This window comes from Megalops cyprinoides, chromosome 9, assembly GCF_013368585.1.
Source record: "Megalops cyprinoides isolate fMegCyp1 chromosome 9, fMegCyp1.pri, whole genome shotgun sequence".
NCBI classification, from domain to species: domain Eukaryota; kingdom Metazoa; phylum Chordata; class Actinopteri; order Elopiformes; family Megalopidae; genus Megalops; species Megalops cyprinoides.
The window spans coordinates 18,867,540-18,891,685 of record NC_050591.1 but is presented as its reverse complement, the minus strand read 5'-3'; the positions used below and the strand labels follow the sequence as shown (position 1 = coordinate 18,891,685).

Sequence of the window (24,146 nt, the reverse complement as noted above, 5' to 3'; positions counted from 1 at the left end):
ATAACATCATGCGGATGTATGACAAAGTAATATATTCCATAAAGATGCAAATATAATGCCTCATTTTATTTATGCATGTATTTGGGAAATGCCTTTTGCTATGAGTTCAGCGTTTCGATGACCCATATGAACAACTGCAAAATTAAGACTAGCGCCTGATCAATCCCGATTGCATAACAGTGGAACGCTTGAACCCAGAAGCGAAAATACTAAACATGGCAAGAATCACTATGCTTTGCTTACAGTTTCCTAAGATGTCGGCAGCTCAACAGAACTGTACTTTAGTTTTTTAACGTTAGCTAATGTGTAACGTCGGAATGTTGGTTTGTCTGAACTTGCAACAGATAAATAACAGTTAACGCTTTCCCGTCTACATCAAGTAGTATTTCAGAGAGTACCTCAGACAGACTCACATAGTGCGCTCATAGCTAAGGAAAAACTTTAAAATTTCACCTTAGCCATTTGAAAAAAAACTGTCACTATAATAATAATAATAATAATAATAATAATAATGTAAATAACGTTGCAATGTGCTATTGTAAATAATATCTGATGTTTCGCACACTAGCCTGTCTTTCACCAGTCAATAAATTCCACGCCAACCAAAATAAACCTTGCTAAAGGTAGCGTATCTGAAAAGAAGCTCGATATTGTCTTGCGTTTGTGTTATATCATTGAAAAGTTGCAACAAGCGACTTTTAACAAGACACACAGAACTGTGTGGAAATATTTTCCTTCATATTTATTACAGCCAAAGCCCGTCCTTTTCTCCTGTGTATGTTGCCCCCGGTGAAGTTTCATCAGTGCTTTCATTTTCCTGCCGGCGTATTTCCTCGTCTGGTTCAGGGTGGGGGTAGCTCCAGCCCTCTTCAGATCTCTGGACTATGCCTAAACATCTCACTTGAGTGCATAAGTTTTCGACAGGGGTACTTGGATGCTGCAAGACGTGGCATCTCATGCAGCGTGTTTGAATTTGTTTTTTTTTTTTTTTTTACCAGTTACACTGTGTCTCTAGTAGTTTCCTAACAATCCAAAGAGTTTACCCATGTTAATTATTCTTTAAGAATTACGAACCCGGACATACATATAAAGTGAGAAATCAACGCCAGCTAACGCGACCGGTTCTGCCTCGGACGTGGAGGGAATACATCAACCTGCTGATCTACAGCAGCGGTGGGTTTTGGCCACTGCAATTTTGAAGCAGTCAGCGGTTTTTCACCAGCGTGACAAAGGAGCACAGTAATTATGTGAACAAAAAAAAGTTTCTTTAAACTTTTCAGACAGTGTGCAGTTCCATTCTCGTCGCACAAGCTGTGGATCTGTGGACAACTCACGGTCATTCTCATTTTTAAAACAAGACGTCCGTTTGGGATTTACTGTTGAATCAGGCGCCTGCCAAGGTGAACGGCACAGAATTCCCAATGCAATTGTCAGTGCTTTTTCTGATAACGCTGCTAAGCAGTTGCCAGCAAGGCGCAAAGGCCCAAGCCGTTTCAGTAAAAACGCTGCGATCTTCAAACATAAGGCGTGATGGTAAGTTGTTGCTATATTGTTACACCTTCCATTCAGCGTACAATTTGTTTTTACTTTCACACCGCTAGCTCTGTCTTCAAACTGAAGTGTGTTCTGAAACTGGTAGGTAATCTTTTTGCTGCTGTATGGCGACTCCTGTTGGGAAACTGACCGCAGGAAAAGAGCTCATGCATTTCTTTGCGAAGTACCTTTAATTATATTGCAAAAACTGAGAATTAGACAAAAAGGGGGGAAAAAAACTCGGCTAGAGTCACTAATTGTATCATATATATATATATATAGCCGCTATTAAACTAAACATTTGCATCATTTATTCCCATTTGTGTACATTTACGTGTAATATGTAAACGTTTTATTATTTTGTGGTGTATCTGTTTTATAGTGGTGACAAATACCAAACCAAAGGCGCACATTCGACCACTGAAACAGACTTATGTACAGGGAGACCATTTCATTGTATGTTGATGGTATTGAATGCATATACACACTATCGGAAATACACTCCTGGGAAACTTTGCAATGACTGAAAAACAGAACAGACGCACAATTTAAATCGACATATTTATTTCCATTAGTCTCCTTGTTATTATCAGTCATCGCAGCCATTGTGTGTCTATACCATGCATGGTTGTTTTCAGGAAAAAAAAAAACGCTGAAGGACAGAAACTTGAGTTCTCTGGCGTAAGCCTGCAGCGCAGATTATCAATGTCAAATTTACGGGTGGCTTCTTGCCTCGGCTAGAGCTAGACCTAAAGACCCATAAATGTTTACGTCGTAACAACTCCGCGAATGCTGTGTGTGGCAATAAAGCGACCTGGTTTGGATGACGAATGCAGAAAGTTCCAAGAGAATTCAAGCAGCTCACGCATTCACTCTCTCAGTCAAGTGGTGTCAATTAAGCTTCTCTCAGGGGCACTCCAACTGCATGAGTGCTTTTCCCATTCCTCATCTTAAATTGGGTTACAGTCCGGCATAGGCGATGCATTTTACTGTGAAGAGCATAGCTACTGAACATGACAACTTTAATATGTTTGATCTTCGGCGAAATTCGACGACTACTCTGTATGCCTGGACAGCTAATTAGAAAGTGTGTATGGGTCTGATTATTTAATGATAGCATATATTTTGAAATGCATTAAACCTGAATTCCAGCTTTCTGTATACCGTAACATTTCAACCGAGATATTTCAACGAAAAAAATTATTTGGGATTATGTTTAAAGATGGATTTTTTCAACGTTCTGTTTAAGTATGTAGTTCTGCTGACTGAACAATGCAAGAACAGTGTTTGGCAGTGACGAAGTCTTTAAGCAAAGGAAGAAAATAAATACCCCCAGCATCGGAGTGACTCTCTACAAGCCAATAAAACAGAAGTGATACTTCTTGATTGTAATCTACAGGACATCATGTCCTGTATTACTGAACTACAGGCACCTTCACAGTACGTAGCTTTCAGACAGAAACAATGGCAGCAGCTATTGGTGAGGTCCGAGTTACCTCAGATATCAGTCTAAGTAGTTACGAGCCCATTTTTGGCAGTGCGGCATGTAAATACAATTGAGTCGGTTAAACATCTGGCTGTGTAAACTTCCAGGAAATGTTAGGAACCCTAGTACTCTGCTCGATCCCAGACGTGTTTTTTGCAAATTGGTTGCGAAAAACCAGCGCGGATATCATCTAATAAGGGAGCAGGTCCGTTACCACTTGACCGTTCTTGGCTGCAGCCACAGGATTTGTCCAAGGGAAACCCGTAACGATGTTGTCATCTGAATAATACTAATGTAATGCAGTCAAGGTCGAGGTGTAGAGGCAGAGAATTCAGAGTTGGATTGCGCACTTCCCCTGCTTACTGCGGCTGAAGACCGGTATTTTAACTTCGTAAGATTAGGATCATTGGGTCCTAATTCGAAAGGTTATTTCCACCCACTGCAATTAAACGGTCTAAATTCCAGCGCGCACATTCTGTCGTTCTGTCAGTAATGGAAGTCAGAGCAGCAGTTCTGAGCACTGACATGCTTCTGAAGACAGTGAGCATTGTCCCACTCATTTTAGAATGCCCTCTTTAGAGTCCCTGCCAGGATCGCTGTCCCAAGGCAGGCTCAGTAAGTTTCTGTACTGTTGTCCCCTCTTCTCCATCCTGTCAGTTGTTTAAATCACACAAAAACATGATGATGCAACACCGGGCGGCTGCATCTGGCTGGTTAGTTTACTTGTCTGCTGAAGCTCTTTGGCAGTGGAGGTGCATGAGATATTTGACGGAGGTCAATGGGGTAGATATTGCAATGGTTTCTGCAATTTTGGTTCGTGCATGAGGGGCAGGGGCCTCAGGATGACAGGACCTTTCAAAAAGTGATTGTCTCTCTGTGCTGTTCTCCTTTGACAGGTGGGAACTGTAACAGTATGTGGGGGTTCACCTAGAGGCATTCTGTATGTTTGCTGAACGTTTGTCGGCAAACAGCTCAGTAGTGCACAAACCCAACAGATTTCCACTACAAAGAAACCTTTCATTCTCTGAAAGCAGACTTGCCGACCTACATAAACAACTGCGTGGTGCCTCCCCCGCTCACATTGGCAGAACATACGCAAACCTGATTATCTTATCTCCAGTCCAGACTGCTCTTCAGTGCCGCCAGCCCTGCGGTCAAGACTAATAGCAATTACCTCATAACCAAATGAATTACAGATTACACAATTACGGTACATCAAAAAAAAAAAAAAAAAAAAAGAAAGACAGCTCCACAATTCTGCCGACATGCAGCGTCAGAGAAGGGTGACCTTATCACTCTCCAACAGTCCACTCTGCCCCTCTACAATCATGAAATCTCACATCTGAAACTTGAATATATAGACAATTGTGTTCTTTCACAGCAGGCTATTTCGTACTGCCTATATTAATGAGCAATATTAAAGTAGTGTATGATGGCACTGTCAGTTTGACTGACAGGACTGCTTTGGATATCATACTCTTCTGATGAGGGAGGTCTCTGTAGATCCAGTGTTTTGATCAAGGAGGGTGGGTGTTATGTTCATGGGTTTGGGGGAAATCAGGGCTTGAGTGCTAAATCAGATTTTACTGGTGAGTTGTTTTCTTATCGTTCCAATTCTTTATCATCTAACCCATTCTTTCTTCTTTTGAAAAGAAAAATGTGGCTTTTTTGGATTGGGGGAGGAAGTGATGTAAGTTATGCCAAGATCCAAAGTGTTGACTGACTTATAACTGACTTTAAACTGAGTGCGTTGTTATTATTGATCTGCTGACTCAAGTGATATCTGATATCTTCTCAGCACAGAAATTGTCCATGTTGTCCTTCATTAGCATTTCACAAAACTATCAACTGGCCATCAGGAAGGCAGTCTTGCAAATGAAACTCTTGGAAGTATAACATTTAATGAAAACACAACCATTAAATAAAAGCTCCAAATCCCCCTAGAGCACCATAAACCTTAAAGATGCATTCAAGTCATGCATTTGCTGATACAGATGGCCAGCGGAATAATTCATATTGATCTGTATTATTGCACTGGTAAAATTATATGCTGTGTATGGCTAAACAAACAAAACAAATTCAATATATATATTGAATCTGACAATAGACTGTATTCAAGCATGACACAGGAGCAGTTTGGTAAATTACCACGTTGTTTTCTAACAAGATAGAAATCATTCATTTTAATTGAACATCCACAGACATAATGTTTATGGAACTGTTGCTAAAAGTAGATTCAGATAAAGGGATTATCATTTTTAGATATTGGATGATTGTTTTCTAGATTTGTTTAAAATGTAAATTGATAATGCACTGTTGGGATGAGAGGTCCTAGCTGTATGTCTTTGTGACCCATGTAGTGGGTGGAGCAACCCTGTGTAGACAAACGCTGATTTGTAAATTTGTTTGAGCCAATTAAAGAAGTTGCTGTCCATGGCTTAGTGAGTCCTGAATAACATTTTAGAGCTCCACCCACTGTTTTGGTTTAGCAGGCCTTGCTCCAGGGATGTGGTAGCTACTGTGTGGGTGACATTTACATTTATATCCAGAGTGACACACAATATAAGTACATATAGTATAAGTACATTTAGCATCACATTTACATTTTTTACATCTAGCAGACAGCCTTATCTAGAGCAATAGACAAGATTTAAGTGCATTTAACATTATGAAATATTCATTTCGCCATCCAGCAAATATTGATATTGTGGCCATGCTGCGGTGAGGTCCATCTGAATGACCCTATCCAAAGAGACATGCCACTCTCTGTGCCTTTTATTCTGCTGGGAAGATGAAGTATGGCAGTCATCTGCCTGAATCAAGGCTGAGAACAGCAGCATACAGGGAAAGTCAAACTGGGTGTGGGAGCAAGAGAACCCTTTCCCCAGCTGGGGAGTTGGAGCAACAGACTGTGCTCAGTGTAGAGCTGCTGTAATAGATAAGCATTATATAAGCGTACTTTGGATGTCTTTTGTTGCATTGACTTCTCAGTGTGAGCTGGCCAATCTTGCAACGCAAAGCAGAGGGAGATCTAAAGAGGTGGAAATGCCTCATATTCTGTTCTTTTACTGTACCACCAGTGACACTGAAATCAGGGGTCTTAAAGGGAGGTCGGCTTTCTTGTGTTTGTTTTTTTTTGTGATTTGGTGATAAAGGTAACCCAATCCACCACATCTAGTGCTGGTCCTACGACGGGGCCTTCCTGTGCTCAGTTGAGCTCTATTTATAGGGCGCCACTTTTGGCAGCCGACTCTCAGATGAATTGGCGGCACAGTGCTGTGTAAACAGTGGACGGCGTTGGCGTGTTCTTCGGGTCCGATGACGGCCCGGCTTTGCGTCCTCCGGACGGCCTGCGTTCGGCTCCGTTTGTTTAATGTAGCGGGTGAGAGCAGGCCTTCATCCTTGGCTGGTCTCCCAGATGGTTATTCAGACTCACAAACTGAGGCAACTCCACTTCTTGTCCTTTTCGGAAGGAAGTTTGATCACGCTTTTGCTGGACGACAGTGTAATTGTCTGTGCTTTAGCTCAACTACAGTTCATTTTTATGTTCCTTCTGCTGTCTAGTAATGCAGTTGACCTTTTGTTTTTACTTTCTGGAAATTTAAAATAGCAGTGCTGTTTCTTAATCAAGTCTTTAAAATCATGTACTTTTTTGCAGTATATGCACAGTGAATTTGTATTAATGATTAATACAGAGAAGCAAAGAGCAGTCAAGTGTGCTAGTGTGTGATGTGCTAGCGTGCTATGGGAAACTGTTAAATCTGATTGCAATACATCTTCCACTTCTCTGATGAGTCAATGACACCTTGATGGCCGTTTTGTAGCAGATTTATCATAATCATAAAAAATATCCTTTCATGGAAATCGGCCCAATCCATCATGTTGTATTTACAAAGAAAATACCAGGGAATGAAAGTGAGGCTAGCGAAGTTGTTCGGCAGTGCTGGGGAATTCACGGCCATATCAGAGGTCCACATCAACCCCCCGTTGCTAGGCCCCCTCTCCAACAAAAACACAGGCATCTCAAATGTAAAGATATTTTCTCTCGTCCTCAGGAATGACAACTTTTGGGTCCTGCGTACAGCTGTCAGGCTGTAGCTGGCTGGGAGCGAGCTGCTGGCTGCTGGTGGTGGAGGGGGGTCCCTGCGGTCCCTACCTCATGTTTGCACAGCCGTTAAAGCACTGAGTCACGGCTTGGCCCACTAGCCAGAGAGACTTACATGCATTTCTGGGGAAAGAAAAAAAAAGAAAGCCGTTATTTGGAAACACAACAGTCCGCTGTCATATTGTGTTACTGAGAAGGGACAGGTGCTCTTATCCCCTCTCGTCTGCAAAAAGAAACACAATACTCTCTTTTCTGGGACCGTTTGGTCGTCTCAAGGCTTTAAAGTAAATTGGATTTGGATCACAACTCAGGGCTCTTTCGTGTAATTTAATATGTGTATTTCTTTCTTTCCCCTTGTATTTTGGAATTTTCTTTACTCCTGTATTGTGAACCCAGTGACCGAGGCCCCATGTTGAGGTAGAGACAGGCGGGATTTGAAACAGGCCCCTTCTGTTGACAGTGGCAGAGATATACAGAGTTGCTAAGTGGGGTTCCCTGATGTGGTATGCAATGACGAAGTGGCCTTGCTAATTCCACTTCATTGGTGAAGAGGAACATGTGTCTCCCTGATCTTTCCCCCATTGTGGCTGACAGACCTGTCATACTTTGTCTAAATGAGTTTCATTTCATGGGTTTGTGTCGTTTCCCCTGTTCGAGATGGAGCTCAGGCAGGCCGTACTGCAGCTGCTTTGTTGGAAACAGGTGGGGTCGCACAGTCAGGCATCGATGTGTGCATCCCTCATGCGTGTGTGTACTCAAAGAGTTGCCACATCAACAAGCCCCGCAAAAATTAAAAAGAGAATAAGTACTCATCACTTTGCCTTCAGCCTGGAGGGTCACCGTCTTCACCCAGGCTGTGGAGAGACAGGATGTCTCTGGCAGGGAGTATCTCCCTATCCTCACTGATGTGGCCTGCAAGGACGCTGATAGTAACAGGGCAGTGTTTACAATAATTTGGCCCTGTCCTGCAATGCCCTGGTGATAGAACCAAGTGCCAGTGTCTGCCTGCCCCTCACAGATGCTCCATTCACACACGGAACCAATCTGGTAAAGGCTGGGTGGCGGTCCCTTGGCTCACAGAAGCAGGGTGGGGGTGTCTGCACTGAGTAATGGAAAGGAGAGGGAAATATTTGGTGACTTTGGGTGTAGGCAGAGGTCAAGGCGCCTGGTTTGAAACTGCCAGGGCATGACTCAAGATCATAGAACTGATACATTACAATAATTAAGATAATCCATAACAGTCATAATGTGTGTTTCTCCACGATGGTGGTCATTCTTGTCATGAAATCATACACAATCATCCACTGCTTGTAATGCCACAAACCCATCTACAAGGGAGTTCAGCTGAGATTTGTGTTTTTATAACTCTTACAAAGGTCGATAATAACTCAATTTTAATCATGATTAAATGCTAAATGCTAGCAATTTGTAACGTCAGGTAGTGGGCTCCCATCCACAGCTTTGTCTTTATACAATTCCTAAGCATGGCTCATTGCTTTTGTAAAACCTTGACAGAAATGAGCTGATGTGATGCACCTTTCCACTGAGCATGGAACAGAAGAAAATGCTGATGGTTGTAGTTGCAGACGTTGTTTGTAGATGCTGACTAGTCTTTGCTGTTGGCTTTGACAGCTTGTAGATTATACAGCAAAAACAAGATGGAGGGAAGATACATTCTGAGCAATAAGCACTTTTTTCATGAGGAGGGACACCACCATTAAGCTTCCCGTCAAACACCAACCAGCGCAAAGCCTCACGCAGACCCTCCACGGCTGTATGAAAGATACCTGCTTGCTGCAGAACAGCTCAGACGATGGAGACGTAATGCAGTGATTAAAGGCGTCCCCTCGCAGACTTGTTACCGCTGACAGCCTGAGAGATGGACCACCAGCAGGAGACAGAGTGCGAAGCTTTCTGGGAGACGTGTATGAGAAACGTTTCAGAATCCTGTGACAAACAGAAGCCGCTCCGTGCGGTGCCAAAGCACTGCTCACTGTCAGACGCAGAGAGATGGATTCTGCCATGGAAGGGTTCGGAATTACGCGGGCCTTTCTCATTCACATCGACGTTTGTCACGCGAGGGTGGTAGACCCTACTCAAAAATTGGAGGGATGGGATTCAGATGCACCGATTATCGAAACTTCATCTTTCATCACAGTATTTGCATTTCACTTTTTTAAATAAATTATGTTAATGATCGATGCTGATTTGTTTACTCTCTCTTGATTTTCATTGTGATTGTTTTGACAAGTTGGAACTGCGTTTCTTTTTAAAGAGCATAAACTACACCACGTGGTCTTGTTCAAGAGCAAGAAACGTAAATTTCTAATACACATAAACCTGATTTGTGTGCTTTGAGTGAACATAGGATCATTTGTGAGACTGATATGCAAAAAAGGCACTTCAAGGCTGGCTTTCATCCAGCGTTGTTGTGAATGAAGTGCTCCTCTTTGAGGCTTAAATCCTCTCATTAGAAGGGCAGACCTTACGATGATCTTTTGAAGCTTGCTTTGATGAAGTTAAATCTCTCTTAAGTCATAGCCAGTTGTTTGAATATATTTCATATTTGAAGGGATAAACAAATTACTTATTTGAACCGGTTTCCCATGGAGACATTTGTGAATTATAATTAAAAGGCCTGTTTATGTCAACTGTGACGCCTCCGCTTTTTGCAGGGCTGAGGGAATGACTTGAAGGCCACAATGACATCATAGGAAAATGGTGACACAATTGACTGAGCTCATGAAGTAGTCTGTCTCATGTGCCTCCCACAGTAAGGGGTAAATTTCAATGGACTAAAAAAAAAAAAAATCAAAGTCGCATTCTGCTGCAGTCAATATTGTATTCCAAACCCCCACCCAAGTAGCTGCCATGGAACTTTCTCCTTCTTTTGTGATCAACCAGCTTGATTTGATTTGTGTGGCTTCATTTGGCAAATACTAAAAATCCTGTCAGCACTCACCCATGGACCCACCCAAATTTATGTGAGCTACACAATGTTAATATGGACACACAATGCGATGATCATGGGTGTCATACATTGGAAATAAAACAACGATTCCTGTTGAGCTTCGTTTTGGGAGCCATGTCAGTTGAGGACAGGGCTAAGTCCCTGCCTGCTTGTCATCTCCTGTCTGACCCAAAACAACTACACCGAGCTCCTTCATCACTAAACCTGAAAATGACAGCCGTCAATTTAGTCCAATTACAGTCTGTCCCTTGTGCTGTGTGATTAATGGCCTTGTATTGATTCAGTGTGTCTGGCTCACCGATGGGATGACCATACAGAGCATAAACATCAACTTATCATTGTGGCTTTTGGGGAAGCAAAAGTGCCATTGATGTGACCCACTGTGCCTTTAAACATCCGGCTTGTTCTTTTGTGTTGGCAAATCAAACGTTTCAGCTCTGAATGTGCACCTGCTCCTTGTTCATTGAGCATTAGATACACCTGCATTAGGAATTTGAAAAGATTTCAGCCTGGGTAAAAAAGAGCCTTAACTGAATGTGCGGATGGATAGGTGTGTGAGGGCGGATGATCCCTTTGATAGCTTCCTGATGGTATGAGAATTCCTGTGCTGGGCAATGATGTCTGAAAGGCTTAACTTTAGCGAGTCCATCACAGAAGATAGCATATGTCTGTAAGCCATAAAAAGGCCACTTTCCTATCAGCAGACAGGTGCTGTAAGGACGCCAGATGGTCGCAGGTTCAGATCTCAGGTGGGGGGAACTGCTGCTGCCACTGAACATTCAAGGAAGGGATTCAAAAAACAAAAGAACCTTGTCAGAATAAATGGATAATATGTCAAATGTTACTGTCGCTATGCAAACAGATGATGTGATGTCCAGCAACCAACACTCTGCAGCTGGGTGTAGATTTTGAGAACAGGGTGGTCTGTCAAAATATCAGCCTATGGTTGTCATCAGATTTCTGCCGAAAGGGGCAAAGGCTGATATTTAATCAAGACTTTCCTGCAGCTGTCTGGCAGAAATGATAAACCCGAGGCGGAGGGTAGCTTCCCTCTGGGGTGGAATCAAGAATTGTGTCTGACAGGCAAGGAAGTCTGTGAGTGTGTGAGTGTGTGTGTGTGTTTGCATATGCACATCAGCAGGAGAGAGAGTGTGTGTGTGTGTGTGTGTGTGTGTGTGTGTGTGTGTGTGTGTGTGTGTGTGTGTGTGTGTGTGTGTGTGTGTGTATGCGTGTGCGTGTCTGTACTGTCTGAAAAAGGATTTAGACAGCCCAATATCTGGCAGTGTGGCATTTGGTGGATCAAAGCTGGAGCAGTTACTGAAGATTGTTTTTAATTATTATTATTTCCCACACAGAGAGTTACCCCCTAATTGACTCCCACTGTCAACATCAATCTTTCTGCATTACTTACTAGGTACTGCAATATATGGAAAGTACTAATAGCAACATTTTTGACCTTGTGGTGTTATATTATTAGTGATGAGCTCAGGCTCTGGTAATATTACCAACATGGGGGCTTTGCTTCTGATAGGCAAATCTTGGTTTTAGTATATTCAGGATTCATGCCCCATGTAATCTATAATATTGATCTGGATACTGTATAGGCTATTGTGAGCCGCAGTGTGGAGCTAGGTGATATATGTTGTGTGAATGCACATATTGATATTGCTGTGGGGTTACGTGGGGACGAGGCTGCCCCTCCCCATTCTCCTCTCTCCTACGCTGACACCTTGCCCCCCTGTTTACTCGGCACTTTTCCTGAGAATTTGTTTTCCGTTTAGTTCATTAAAGGAGATGGATGGCGCTGTCAGGACTGGGAGTCCTCCGCGACTCATCCATGCCCTGGCTCAGCAAAACGCCGCTCCACCTGTTGCCTCTGCCGATAATGCGACCCCTCCCCCAAGGGTGGGTGGGGTTCACACTGACAGCTCAGGCAGTGGTGAGAAAAATTAGATTAGCATAACTGTGATGTAATCATTTACTGTGCCTGACCAGACAGCAGTGGTGTGCAGTGAAAGCTATTTTGTAAAATAGAACAGAGAATGTATGCCTGTAATATATGAAGGCCCTGTAGGGGTTACAGTTATGACAAGGCTTTGTATTGCTTATGTCACAATGAGCACACCACAATTAATCGACCCTCTGTTTTTAAGTCTATGTATATTTAAGCATCTTCATTTAAGGCATCCTCACTCTTGAAAAAAAACGTTTCAATGCCCTGTTTTCAAGTTCTGAAACTTCAAAAGTGAAGTTATAAGTGAATAGGTAATTGTCAGTCATGGCTGTTTTTAGAAAACACAATTCTCAAACTCAAAATGCTGTACGAGACAGGTGTATGGAATTTGTAGCTGCCAACAGAAATGCAAATTAGTGTAAAAGATGCACATGTCCCAACATGCATTACCATGGTGTCCTGTAGCTAAACGTAAATGTTTAATTTACTGAAACCGAATGAGGTGATTCATCTTACACGCACAAGGGATATTGCAATTACAGCTAAACTGCAAAATATAATGCTAATGTTTCAAGAAACATGTTTTGTGTAATTCTGTTTCATTATGAAATTTCGCATACTTGGAGATTGCAACAATTTACATGTTACAAGCATAAACTATAAGGAGATATTTATCATCAAAGGGTTTTTTTCAGTTAATATTGGGTGTACAATTACTTCTTTAAAGAAATGTGTCTCTTCTTGGTCTGGGGTTAGCGTTTGTGGACTCCAAAGACTTTGTCTGAAATGATAAAATAACACTGTTACTATTAAACTGACAGTTTAATACCTGATAATGTACAAATATAGCAGCTGCCAATTGACTTGAAAGCATGAAATACTAACAGTTACAATTTTCTAGCTACCCATAAAAATAATGTGCTCTCCTGTTTGCGCTTGGTTCAGACAGACGCATATTCTCCCATTCACTTTGCTGATGTGAATCACTAGGATTCAGCACTGAGTGGGTGTATATCCCATTGACAAAACTGTGCTATAAAGTTTGCAGTAAGAAATAGAGTTAAATTTTGGTGAAGTAACCAACCAAGGGCAGGGGATCCAGTGGCATTAGAAAGTGCTCAGGCAAAGATGTCACTTGTGTGTGCCAATAATAACAATAACATGCATACATGTGCTTATGTTCTACATACTGAATGTATAAAATTTATAATAAACATGCAGGCCCCAGCCCCCCCCCCCCCCCCCCCCTCTGTTTCTCTTTATTTCTCTCCCTCTCTCTTTCTCTCTCTCTCTCTCTCAGTCAACCACCCAGGAATAAGAGGTGCCAGAACATGAGATGCAATAAGTCATGGTTCACATGGTTTATTTAGTAGTTGAGGATGATCAAAGACTCTTCTGTTAATTTCACGCCCGTAGGATTTACATGGAACTTATAGTCAAATAATTAATCCTAACACTGAATTTAAAGAAAAGGGTTTGAGTGTGACAATCACTCACAGGCACACGGCTGTACAACGGGTATTAGCCTTGTACATATTTTCTAAGAAATAATTCATAGAACATGTTTCTACCTTATGACATTCATTGTTGTATTGTACCACATGCTTTTTAGTAGACATTTCATATGTCAGGGTGTATGTGTTCAAGAATAGTGACAGTAGTGCAGTAGTAAAAGTAAATAATACTTGCATCAGATGTGTAAGGTAATGCTTATTTAGCTGTCAGTGAAGCACTTGGTAGGGGCTTGACTGCAAGTTTAGGTGAACACTTGAAATGCACACTATGACCAAATATCATTTCCATTAGTCAGCAAGACATTAAATTGATCTCAGAAAACAGCATTTCTGCACTTGCCTGGTAAATAGTGCAATCCCTTCATTATTTGCATCTAAATAAACACTTATTCAGCATGTATTAGAAACAAACATGTATTAGAGAAAGCAATGCTGACGGCCAGATCTCCCTCCTGGATACAGTGAAAAACACCTATTCTCATCTTGTGTTCTTCATTGGGTGCCTGGTAGTATTGTTGGAGAGTCAGGCAGTCTCTGCTTCGATCTGTTAAACCAAAATCCAGAACTGAATAGCATGTGGTTTTGGAGGGTTTTATTTCTTCTTTAATTTGAACCTTTTCATGAGATTTATAGTGTCTTTAGCACCGCAAAGAGAAACTTACACAGAAGGCAAGCATTTAAATTACAGCTTAAAATACAGTTGTGTGAAAATGGCAAGAAGTGGGTTTTTCCTGTACATGAACGTAAAGAAAATAGCAGCACTCCCACTGGATTCATATTTTATTGAAAGTTACATTGCTGTAAATTTCCCAAGTGACCACATAATGGACATTTTCCTGCTTTAGAAATATTTCCAGTCTAAGGGGCTTTCAGTCAGGTCCATTTTACTGATATACACCGCACTTGGAGGAGAGCCCTCCTGAGTCTGTTTTAGGCTTGTTTGCCCAGGAAATTCAAATTTTAATTTTTTTCCCATTTTAATGTGTTAAAGTGATTCAGTACCAACTGGATTTTAACTGTCACTGGGACACAGTCTATGCCAATTAACCCTTTTGCTGTGCTGAAATTTTCCTGTAATTGGATGATGAGATCCTTATTGGTAGGATGGATATGTTATTACAATCATTCATTAGTATATGTACTGAACTACCTTTCACTGGTAGTGACACATTATACTCCTCTTTCATTGGCTGATGTGATATGTTATGCCTGTCTTTCATTGTAAAAATCCCTTACCGTAGATGTGTTATGCTACTTATTGCAAGTGCAAAGATAAGGAAGGACATGGTCTCTGCTGGCCTCTACTCTCCATCAGGTAATATCTGTTTGAAGGGCCTTTTCTACATGAACGTCCAGTCTTCAGTGGTATGTTCATGGAAATGAATGCATAAGTAATTATAAAACCACAGTCCCACATAGCAGTGAATCATGAGAGGTCTCCTGTTCACTGCTTGCAGAGGTAATGTGGCAATGCATCAGTCAAAGCAATGGAATAATGCTGATGATCTCCTTCTGCAGTGTGAGCAGAAGAACAGGTTATTACCTGTGTGAGTCACAACACTTGTGCTGTTGGTTTATCTGTGCTGTTACTGTGCGCTGTTGATGTGAGTTCACAAAAACTTTGTTTATTGCCCTGTAAAAGCATGCCTGGATGCAGCTGTATCATTGCAGAAAATAAAAACAGTCTTTGGTACCATTCGATAATATGAGCAAAGTGAGACAGACACCTGGTAGGACAATATGTGGGATCGGATTTACGGCCAGATCCAGTGAGATTGGGTATTTCTAGCCAGATGGGGATGCAAAAAAATGTATCATGATCACAATGTGATTGGATCTTACTGACCTCTGGAGAAGGACAAGAACGCATTAGGTCTATGTTTTAGCAAAGTGTAGATGCATCTGAATACCTGAAGAGCATATAATTGAATGTGATCTACAATCTCCTTGCCCCATCCAGATATTGGAGTGTGCAAATGTGTACATTTCTTCATGAGGTAAGGTTGCAGCCAGTCTTGATTACTGAATGACAAGAGAGTAGTCTCCCACCACTGCAGTCTTTCATCCTGGACCCACATAGCCCTCTGTACTGTGATGCAATGATTCACAGTTACAGTGATCATTGCCACAAACATCTTGTCTCTACTGTTATCTCCATTACCATGCACATCAACAGTGGTTCTTCCTGTGATTACATATGCCATATATTGAGAGAAATGACACAGTTTCATCTGCGCATGTGGTCACCATCTTGTGGGCCTGGTACCTCATTTGTTGTCATTGGACAGCGATCCAATAAGCTTGATAAAGTCTGAACAAATGGATGTTAAGGCTAGGTGCATGTGGAGCCAGAAACTAAGAATGGCTGAGCAAGACAACAGCAGTAATGAACTTCACTGTATCAGTTCTGAATATCTGGTGTGTTTGTCCTGTATGAGACGACATGATGGATTCCAACAGCGATGCGTAAAACGGCTGCGTTGCAAATCCATCCGCGGCCAGCACAGCTTGTCAGATTGGACCCAGCGAGTGCGATTCATGACCTCCGCTGTAGAAGCAGGGCCGGACAGCTGTCCGTGTCACCAGACTGCTTCGGTTTCAGAAGTCTCCAACATTGTTGGAGCCCCTGCCCACCACAGTGCCCTAGCCTGCAGCGACACAGAAGGAACAGATGGAGCTGGGAGCCTTGGGTGAGAGACGGAACTGGCAGAGGGGAGAGGGAGATGGGGGAGGAAAATGAATGTGACACTGGGGCTGTTGTTTGACTATGAGATCCACTGACCCAACAGTGCTGTTTTTTAGGTGCTTAGGCTAGAGCTGACAACAAAGTCAGGGAACAGGGTGGAGCAGGGTGGAGTGGGCACAGCGCAGAGCAGCACAATGACACGTATGAAGAAAAAGCATAGAGAGTTGACTACCGTCTCCGCTCGGGAAAAAAAAACGCAAAAGCAAAGCCTGAGGAGTGAAGCAGGCCCTTTGATTGCTCCGCAGTGCGCATCACCATCGAATTACCATCACATTACCAACACCGTGCATGTGCTGCGGAGACAAGGCAGCTGCACCGGGCACCCCTTGAGACAGGAAGCTTTTCGCTTTGCCCGAGAGGGATGTACGGCTGAGAAGACAGCACTTTCAACCGCATTAACGACAGCGAAAACATGGCAACGGGGACCCCCTACGCACACAGTACAGGAACTCAAGCTGTCTGAGACGATGGCGCACGTGCAAGCTGGGAACGTCTCGGTGACAAATCACTCAGCAGTCATCAACTGCTAGTAGGGCCAGTTTCAGCTCAGGCAGCAAGAGAGCAGGGAAACAGATGGAATGACCAACGCACTCTCTCAAGGAAGGTGGCATTAAGCCACGAATCAATTAGGTTGTACTTAATACTTTCACTGCAAGAAGTGTGGAATTGTGGGTAAGTGTCCAATGATCAGGTTTACAACCTTTAACCTTCAACAGGCTGGTCCTGAAAACCTGCAGCTGCAGAAGGGGGTGAATGAGTATGTCAGTCAATTTGGAATGAAGGGGTGGCCAGACTAATTGAAATTTTTATGAAGACAGGTTAGTTAAGAAAGCAGAAATAAATTCACAAAAGCTGCCTTTGCAAAAACCAAGTTTACAAACATTCTGAAATCTCTTTGACCAGTCAGGGGTGAAAATAACCTCAAGACCAGGTCATTCAGATATGCGAGCAATGACCCACAGAGAATACTGCCAGAATACAGGCTTTATTGTAAAATGACGTCCCAAAAACAGCCCGAAGCTTACTGCAGTGCACAAATGGGTGAACCGCAATCAATTGGACAGACACAAGATTAAGCCTTAAGAGTAAGGGACGGGAAAAAGCGGAGCAGCCTCGGCCTTTGGTGAGAGGGCTGGACTCTGAACCCAGGGGGGGTCACAGGTTGAAACCCTCATGTCTGTTTTGTCCTTGAGCTAGCGTAAAAGCACAGTTTCCCAGTTTCCACAGGGAACAATTAATCTGCGTGAATGGGTTACGGAATGTGTAACTAATCACATGTGCAAAAAAGGGTGTGTCTGGGCAAGTTTTCAGTGGTATTCAGCATGGACAAACATTTTCCCAGAATTCCCCACGTGCGAAACCAAAGCTGGGATCCTGCATTCCTGAAGGAAACCATGGGAAATGTCTGCTAACTGAAGAAAGCCACACATTGGGAAAGAGCCCGCTGAGTGCAGGGCTGGCCAGACTCCCCGCGTCGGTGATCTCCATAATATTCCTGCAGCGCTGTGACAGATGATTGATGTGCCTCCAAATGCGGCGTCTTACAGTGGAGCGCCGGGGACAGCTGCTGAACAGAGACCTTTGGTCCTGGTGACAGATGTGCGAGCACAAGGCCACAGACCTCCCTGATGTTCTGTGCACTGAACAGTGGCATGCTCCGATGTGTTGGACTACAGTCAGGTCAGAGCTTACCTTTCTGAAGCAAATATATTAGGCAGTCTCTGCATGAAAGACGACATCCAAGCCTTTAAAAAAGGATCCTGGGTCAGTTTTTGGGGCTGGCAATCTACACTGTTCAGGACAGTCAGGAGTTTAGCCCTGATTGTGTGTAATACCACTGGGAATGTACTAAAACCCAGAAGTGTTTTGTAATACAATCACTTACGCGTTTTGCCTGGTACAGAAATGAAAGTGTTTCTTTTTTAACTGCAGTGACTATTGCAGCTTCAAACTGTGTGAAGCGCAGGTTCAGCTGTGAGTGTGGATGAAAACACTTAATGTGTGATGCTGTAAATTGGACAGAGATGGAAGTTTCAAGTGAGACTGTCTCATGCTAAGATGATTATGCAAGTGACAGAATGTTGCTCTTAATTTAATCATTGTCGAACTGGTTTGAAATGCTAATTGTGAGTACAACAAATTATTTAGCCGTTACATTATGCGCATGCTTTCTTGATTCACACTGAGACATAGAGCGTTATTACACAAACACACACAGTATGCAAATGACACTGAAAACCTGTTTTGTATTGAAGTGCTGATTTAATAATGGCTATTTTGCCATGCTGTCCTTTTGTAGTAATGTGTTTTGCACAAGAGTCCTTTTTCTGTAATGGAGGTCTGTCACTAGAGCCCATTGTCAGTAATACACCCCTTAACTCTTTGTCGGCATTGAATGTTTTGCATTCGTGTTTTTCAGTAATACATGTTTGTTCACTAATGCTCTTTTACAGTGAAGTACACAGTTATGCTGTTCTGCATCTCATAACCTTGGAGGTCTGAGCCACACCCAGCCCACTTGCCTTTTCAGTATGAAATGGAACGTAAACAATCTCGCCTTTGATTGCCATCCAGATAGACTGCCTGTCTGTCATTTTCTCATTTCATTAGTTTTACCGCCCAATGATTCAGAACAGCCAAAAATACTTAACACTGTAACATCAAACAGATGGACCTACCACTGCTGCTGGCCAAGCCGGAATATTGAAGCAGCATAATTGATTAATTAGCCAATATGAAGCACTTTCAACTGCATATCCGACTCGTCCAAGAATGAGTCTGGATTGGGTAGGAGTGCCAAGTGCCATTGCAGGTTTTTTTAGCACCAGGGTCATTACCGTCTCATTCACTAGACAGAGAAAGACACTGTAGGATGCTTTGCTTTTCCTCTTAAGCGCTTTGCATCACTCCCTGACTTACTGCATTGTTTCTGATCATGTCAGGAGAACTGGGTGGTAGGGCTGGTAGCAGAGGGTGGGAGTCCACGGCTCAGCCTGTGTAGCAATAACAGCAGCTGGCAGTGCTGGAATGAAGAGCTATGGGAGGTCCAAAGGGAGAAAAAAAAACTGTGTGGTAGATCTGAAACCAGTAAGATCAGCTGGAAACTCAAGGGAAAGAAAAACATTTTAGAAAATGAATTAATTCTGATCTTGTCTTTGATACTAAGAAACGTTTCTAAGGCCAAGGCTATAATTCATATATGGAGTGTTAATCAAAATAAAGTCAGAGAAAGGGAGGAAGACAAAGGGAGTGGGAGAGTGAGAAATTGGGAAAGGAGCAGCGCCTTGGCTTTCTCCAGCTGCCGGGAGCCACAACCCCATCCTTTGACCACTGTACTCCCTTTCATCAAGAGTTGACCATTTTTCAGCAGTATGTCACCTTGTCCTGAGGACAAATGCTGAGCTAACTATGGAAACGCATCGCAAGGGAAACAGTCTAAGACCATTTACTATATTCCACCTTCCCTCTACCTTTCTCTCTCCTCATCTCTCTCTCTCTCTCTCTCTCTCTCTCTCTCTTTTGAGTGCACGCACACGCATAGAACTATACAAGATATTTACGGGGCTTCTTTATTCCTGGGTCGTCTCGCCTGAGGTTCCGCTCTGCGGGGTGTTTGCTGTTTAATTACACGCTGCATTTGTGGGAATGGAGAGACACTCCTTCTGGGTAAAGTTGTGCTTGTTCTCCCGTGTGGGCTGAATCAGGTCCAGCCTCTCTGCTGAGTTCATGGGCGTGTGGACACAGCAGAAGCAGAGGCAGCTGGGCCGGTCCCAGATGGGGGGGGGGGGGGGGGGGGGTGGGGGGGCTGCAAGGCAGCGGCCCGGTTCTGCACCGCTAGCTCTGCTGATTTTTCTCTTCCTGTTTTCTTTTTTCCTGATGACTCTGCATGCATAATTAGTTATGTGCCTTTGGCCCTGTGTTCAGGGTTATCGCCAGTGCACGGGGCTCTTAAAATGGGCAGGTCTCAGGCTCTCACTTAATAAGGTTGGCAGCTTGATCTATGCTATAGAACAAGATTACTGCTGCTGACGTGGTGGTCTCTGTGAAGAGCGGACAAACAATAACTGATACTATCCCCTTTCTGTTGAAGTTAGTTTACATAACCTGCCCCATACATTCGTTCCTTAATTTATTGATTCATTTATGCATTCATTCAGTGAAAAGAAACTAATTGAAACATTCTGGAATTCCCAATTTTGCACATGTCAAGGTGTACGTGTCTCACTGTCCAGGAGCATTGATTCACATAATGGGCATGTGAAAACACATCAGACCTGTAAACATTCCATTTACGTCCTGCTGGCTCGTCTGACAGCTCAGGCGCAGAAGCTATTTCGGCCACCCTGCGGTGATGCTAATACATTATTGATCAGCGCGGCTTGTCACCTAGCGACGGCTCTGACGGCTCTCAGACGTCTCGCGTGTTGGGGTCCTCCTCGCTCAGGAAGTTTCCATCAAATATTCAGAGTCCGAGTGCGTGGGAACCTAAAACAAGTGGGGAGGTTAATGGCATTGTTCCACCTGACTAATCCTGAGCACAGCGGTGTGTGCGGAAACATTAAAAGACAAACTCAGCCACAGGGGTGTCACTCATAAGTCAGCGATCAGACTGCATTTGACAGGAAGCCTGGGCCCTCATTCTCACGCCCACCTCTCTTCCCTAAGCCACTGTTGGATGGGAAGCCCTCTCCTCAGAGCCTAGGATGTATGCTGTGAGCTGATAGATACATTCATTCACTGGCTCTTGTTTGTTATTGTTTCCTTATTTTTGTGTCTCTCTTGACCACCTTTCCCTTTAAATAGAAATTTTCCTTTCCCCCATAGTAGCTCTCAGTTTTATGTGTTTTTTTTTAATTCCCTCTGTAAATTGTTTGTCCAGTGCATTGTGATATTCAAATTGTGACAGTGCTCTATTATTTCTATTAGAAATATGTTTTGATTGATCAAAGGGCTTTTTTCCCTTTCGAGATAAGACTGGGAAAGAGATATAAAAGCAATGCGGTCATGATGGGGTCACCTCACATTGATTTCTGCATATGGTAGCCTTAGCCAGGGCCTCTTCTTCGGAGCAATTTAGGGTTGCTTTATAATCCCTCAGTGTATTACTTGTTCATTTAGACCCTGGTACAATGTGAGGTCAGGTGGCTTTATGAAGGATACATTAAAATTATTGCACCCAGACGTCAGTACCATAGTTCTCTGACCATACGTCTGTTAGCTTGCCATGCTGTTGTCAGTCAGAAAGAACACCTTAATTAGATTAAGTTTCAGTAAAACATACTTCATTTTTCATTGTACACAATACCTGTTATTTCTTTCACCTGCACAGTCTTCCCCTGCACACTGGAAATTTTTCCCTGAGACTAGCGTTCTTACAATGTCTGATGTCTCATGGAGTGAATCGCTAACATGCATTTTGTGATACGGAGCTTAGGCAACCAGTTGTACTTATTCCACGGATAAGATGAAAAAAAAAAAGGAATGATAGAACCCGAATGAAAAATTGTGCTGCTCGACCGAGAGGAGTGAAAAGCGACCGGCTGAAGAGCGTAACGCTGTTTGACAGCAGTGCTGTCAGAGTTATTTGTCTTACTAAATAGCTGTGTTTGGGACACAGTTTATTGGATGCACTTCGCTTCGCGCTTCGTGCAGATCTGGAGCCGCTGCCTGCCACCTCTCGTGCTCAGCAGCTGGTTGCTGCTGCAGCAGGGCTGCAGTTCAGTGATGTCATTAGTGTTCGGCATGTTAAAAAGATAACCTTGCCTGGAAAGCATTGACAAAACAATCGCTGTAGTTTCTGATAATGGAGGATCATCACACACTACATTTTTCTATGACATTTGCCCCTTAGGATCAGTTTTTGATTCATAAGGAAGCTCGCCTTACTAAATCGACCCTAAGCTAAGCACAAAAAAAACAGAAGTTAACTAAATTAACAGGTCCTGTTGTCAGATGAGTGTTGCCCTCATGCTGCCTTTGATAGTCTCTTTCTTAAATTTGGAGACAGATATTCTCTCTCTACTGTGTGCTCCCCAATGGCTGTCCCTGTCCAGTGACGTGGTGTCAGTGTGGCTGGCCCAAAAGCTGGGAGAGAGAGGGACAGAGTGGGTGGGAGGGAGTGAATGAGAGCCACCCTTGAGTGCCAGGCGGTTCGGGGAGTGCTTTGGGAAGTGCCGGCCCATTACTCTCACAGAGGCGTCGTTTTATGGCCCAGGCTGCCTGCTGGCCCTCCAGATTGAACGCACTGGGGGCAGAAAATTACATTAAAGCAGGCCACTCCGTCTTCCCGTGCCCCTTTCCGTTTCTCAGCACTGGGAAAAAAGGAATATGGAACACAGGCACGCCGAGACACTGGAGGGGCCCCAGGTCGGGCCAGGCTGGCAGCAGCCGTGGATGAGAATTCTGGGAATGACTTCACAAGCTCTTCACAAGACAGAGAGAGAGAGAGAGAGAGACAGAGAGAGAGGGAGAAAGAAAAAAAAAACTCTTGCATGGGCATCTTTTTTCATTCCTCTTGTGGACATGATGGAACATGTTTAAGGAACATCAAAGTGATGCTCTGCCCCAAAAATGAAACTCTGCCTTAGTGTCCCAGGGCTCGCAGCAGAGACTAAATACAACCATGAGCAGACAAGAGTGAAATAGCAGAGATTAAACCACCTGAAAGCAGAGTACTAAAACACATAAGAATGCTGTAGTTTAGGATGACAGACAGACAGACAAATGGCTTTTTTAGCTTGTCTTTCGGTTTTGTGCCTAACAATTTTATCAGGAAGAGTAAAATTTCAATCCATCAGGGTAGTGCTTCTGAAACCTTTCCTCTGGGCACCTAAATATTAAATGCTTTTTTTGTTTTCTCATGAAATTTTGCAAGATTCACAAACAAGTACAGTATCAGTAATCTGTTTTATTTTAAAAATAAACAGTTTAAGAAGGTATAAAGTGATCATAGTATGTTAGGTGTTTTGCCTGAGATTATGCATCAGAGGACATGCAAACTTCTTTCATTTTTACACCTCCAAGAACCAGAAGGTGACCTTTAGACAGGCAACAACCCACCCCCTCCACCCATATCCCTTGGCCTTTACTGTTAATCCATTTCAGTCTGTTGTAATTGACTCCAATTAGATATGGGGCCATTACAGCTGGAGGTTACATGATGTTAAAATAGCAAGGAATGTTATGGACTTCCAAGGTGCTCTTAAAGTTAATTCATTTCAAAACCATGAAAAATAGAATGATATCCCATGATGCACCAGGGGCCTCACAGAGTCCTCAAGCACATGACCGGCCTGATGCATTTTCATCACCCTTGTCAAGCCCATTTGTGTCAGTTTGAAGAGATGTCATTCTTGCCATAAAGGTGCATTCGAAGGTTTTTGCCCTGATGTGATTTTGTTGTAAGGTCTCTGCTCCCGTCACCCGCAGCAACACCTACAGCATTTCATTCTGCTGCTGTGGGATTGAAGGCTCCATTTAAACAAACGGGAAACTTTACCCCTGTGACTGGATTCTATGTCTCACATGCAATTAGTAAAGTCATGAAGTCAGAGGTTTCTCACTTAATAATTGGGGGACTCTCATCTGAGAGTCTCCCATTTGTCCTAAGCCATCCTTGTCCAAATGACAGGCCATTATAAGTTATTTTTGTGACAGTGTTTTAGAGGAGAGTTAATGTAGCCACAGGACATTCAAGTCATGGCTAAAAGAGAAGTTGTGTCTCATTATGTCCATACAAGGCATGTCCTGGGGACAAATTGTTAGAAAAAGTTAAAATTTGCTATTATACTTTTTATGGGCATCATTGTGCTCTGTCATAGGCTGTCAGATTGTAATG

At 43.1% G+C, this 24,146-nt stretch overlaps 1 protein-coding gene across 2 annotated transcripts in view; it reads left to right on the top strand.

The window, feature by feature from the left end:
- The first annotated feature begins 876 nt into the window (after window positions 1–876).
- Window positions 877–24,146, top strand: part of pdgfd (platelet derived growth factor d) — a 40,389-nt gene continuing 17,119 nt past the window's right edge. For both annotated transcript variants that reach the window (XM_036536970.1, XM_036536967.1), the window contains exon 1: window positions 877–1,533. In XM_036536970.1, coding sequence (XP_036392863.1) covers window positions 1,422–1,533 — 112 coding nt within the window. In that variant the 5' untranslated portion in view covers window positions 877–1,421. The remainder of the gene's footprint in view (window positions 1,534–24,146) is intronic.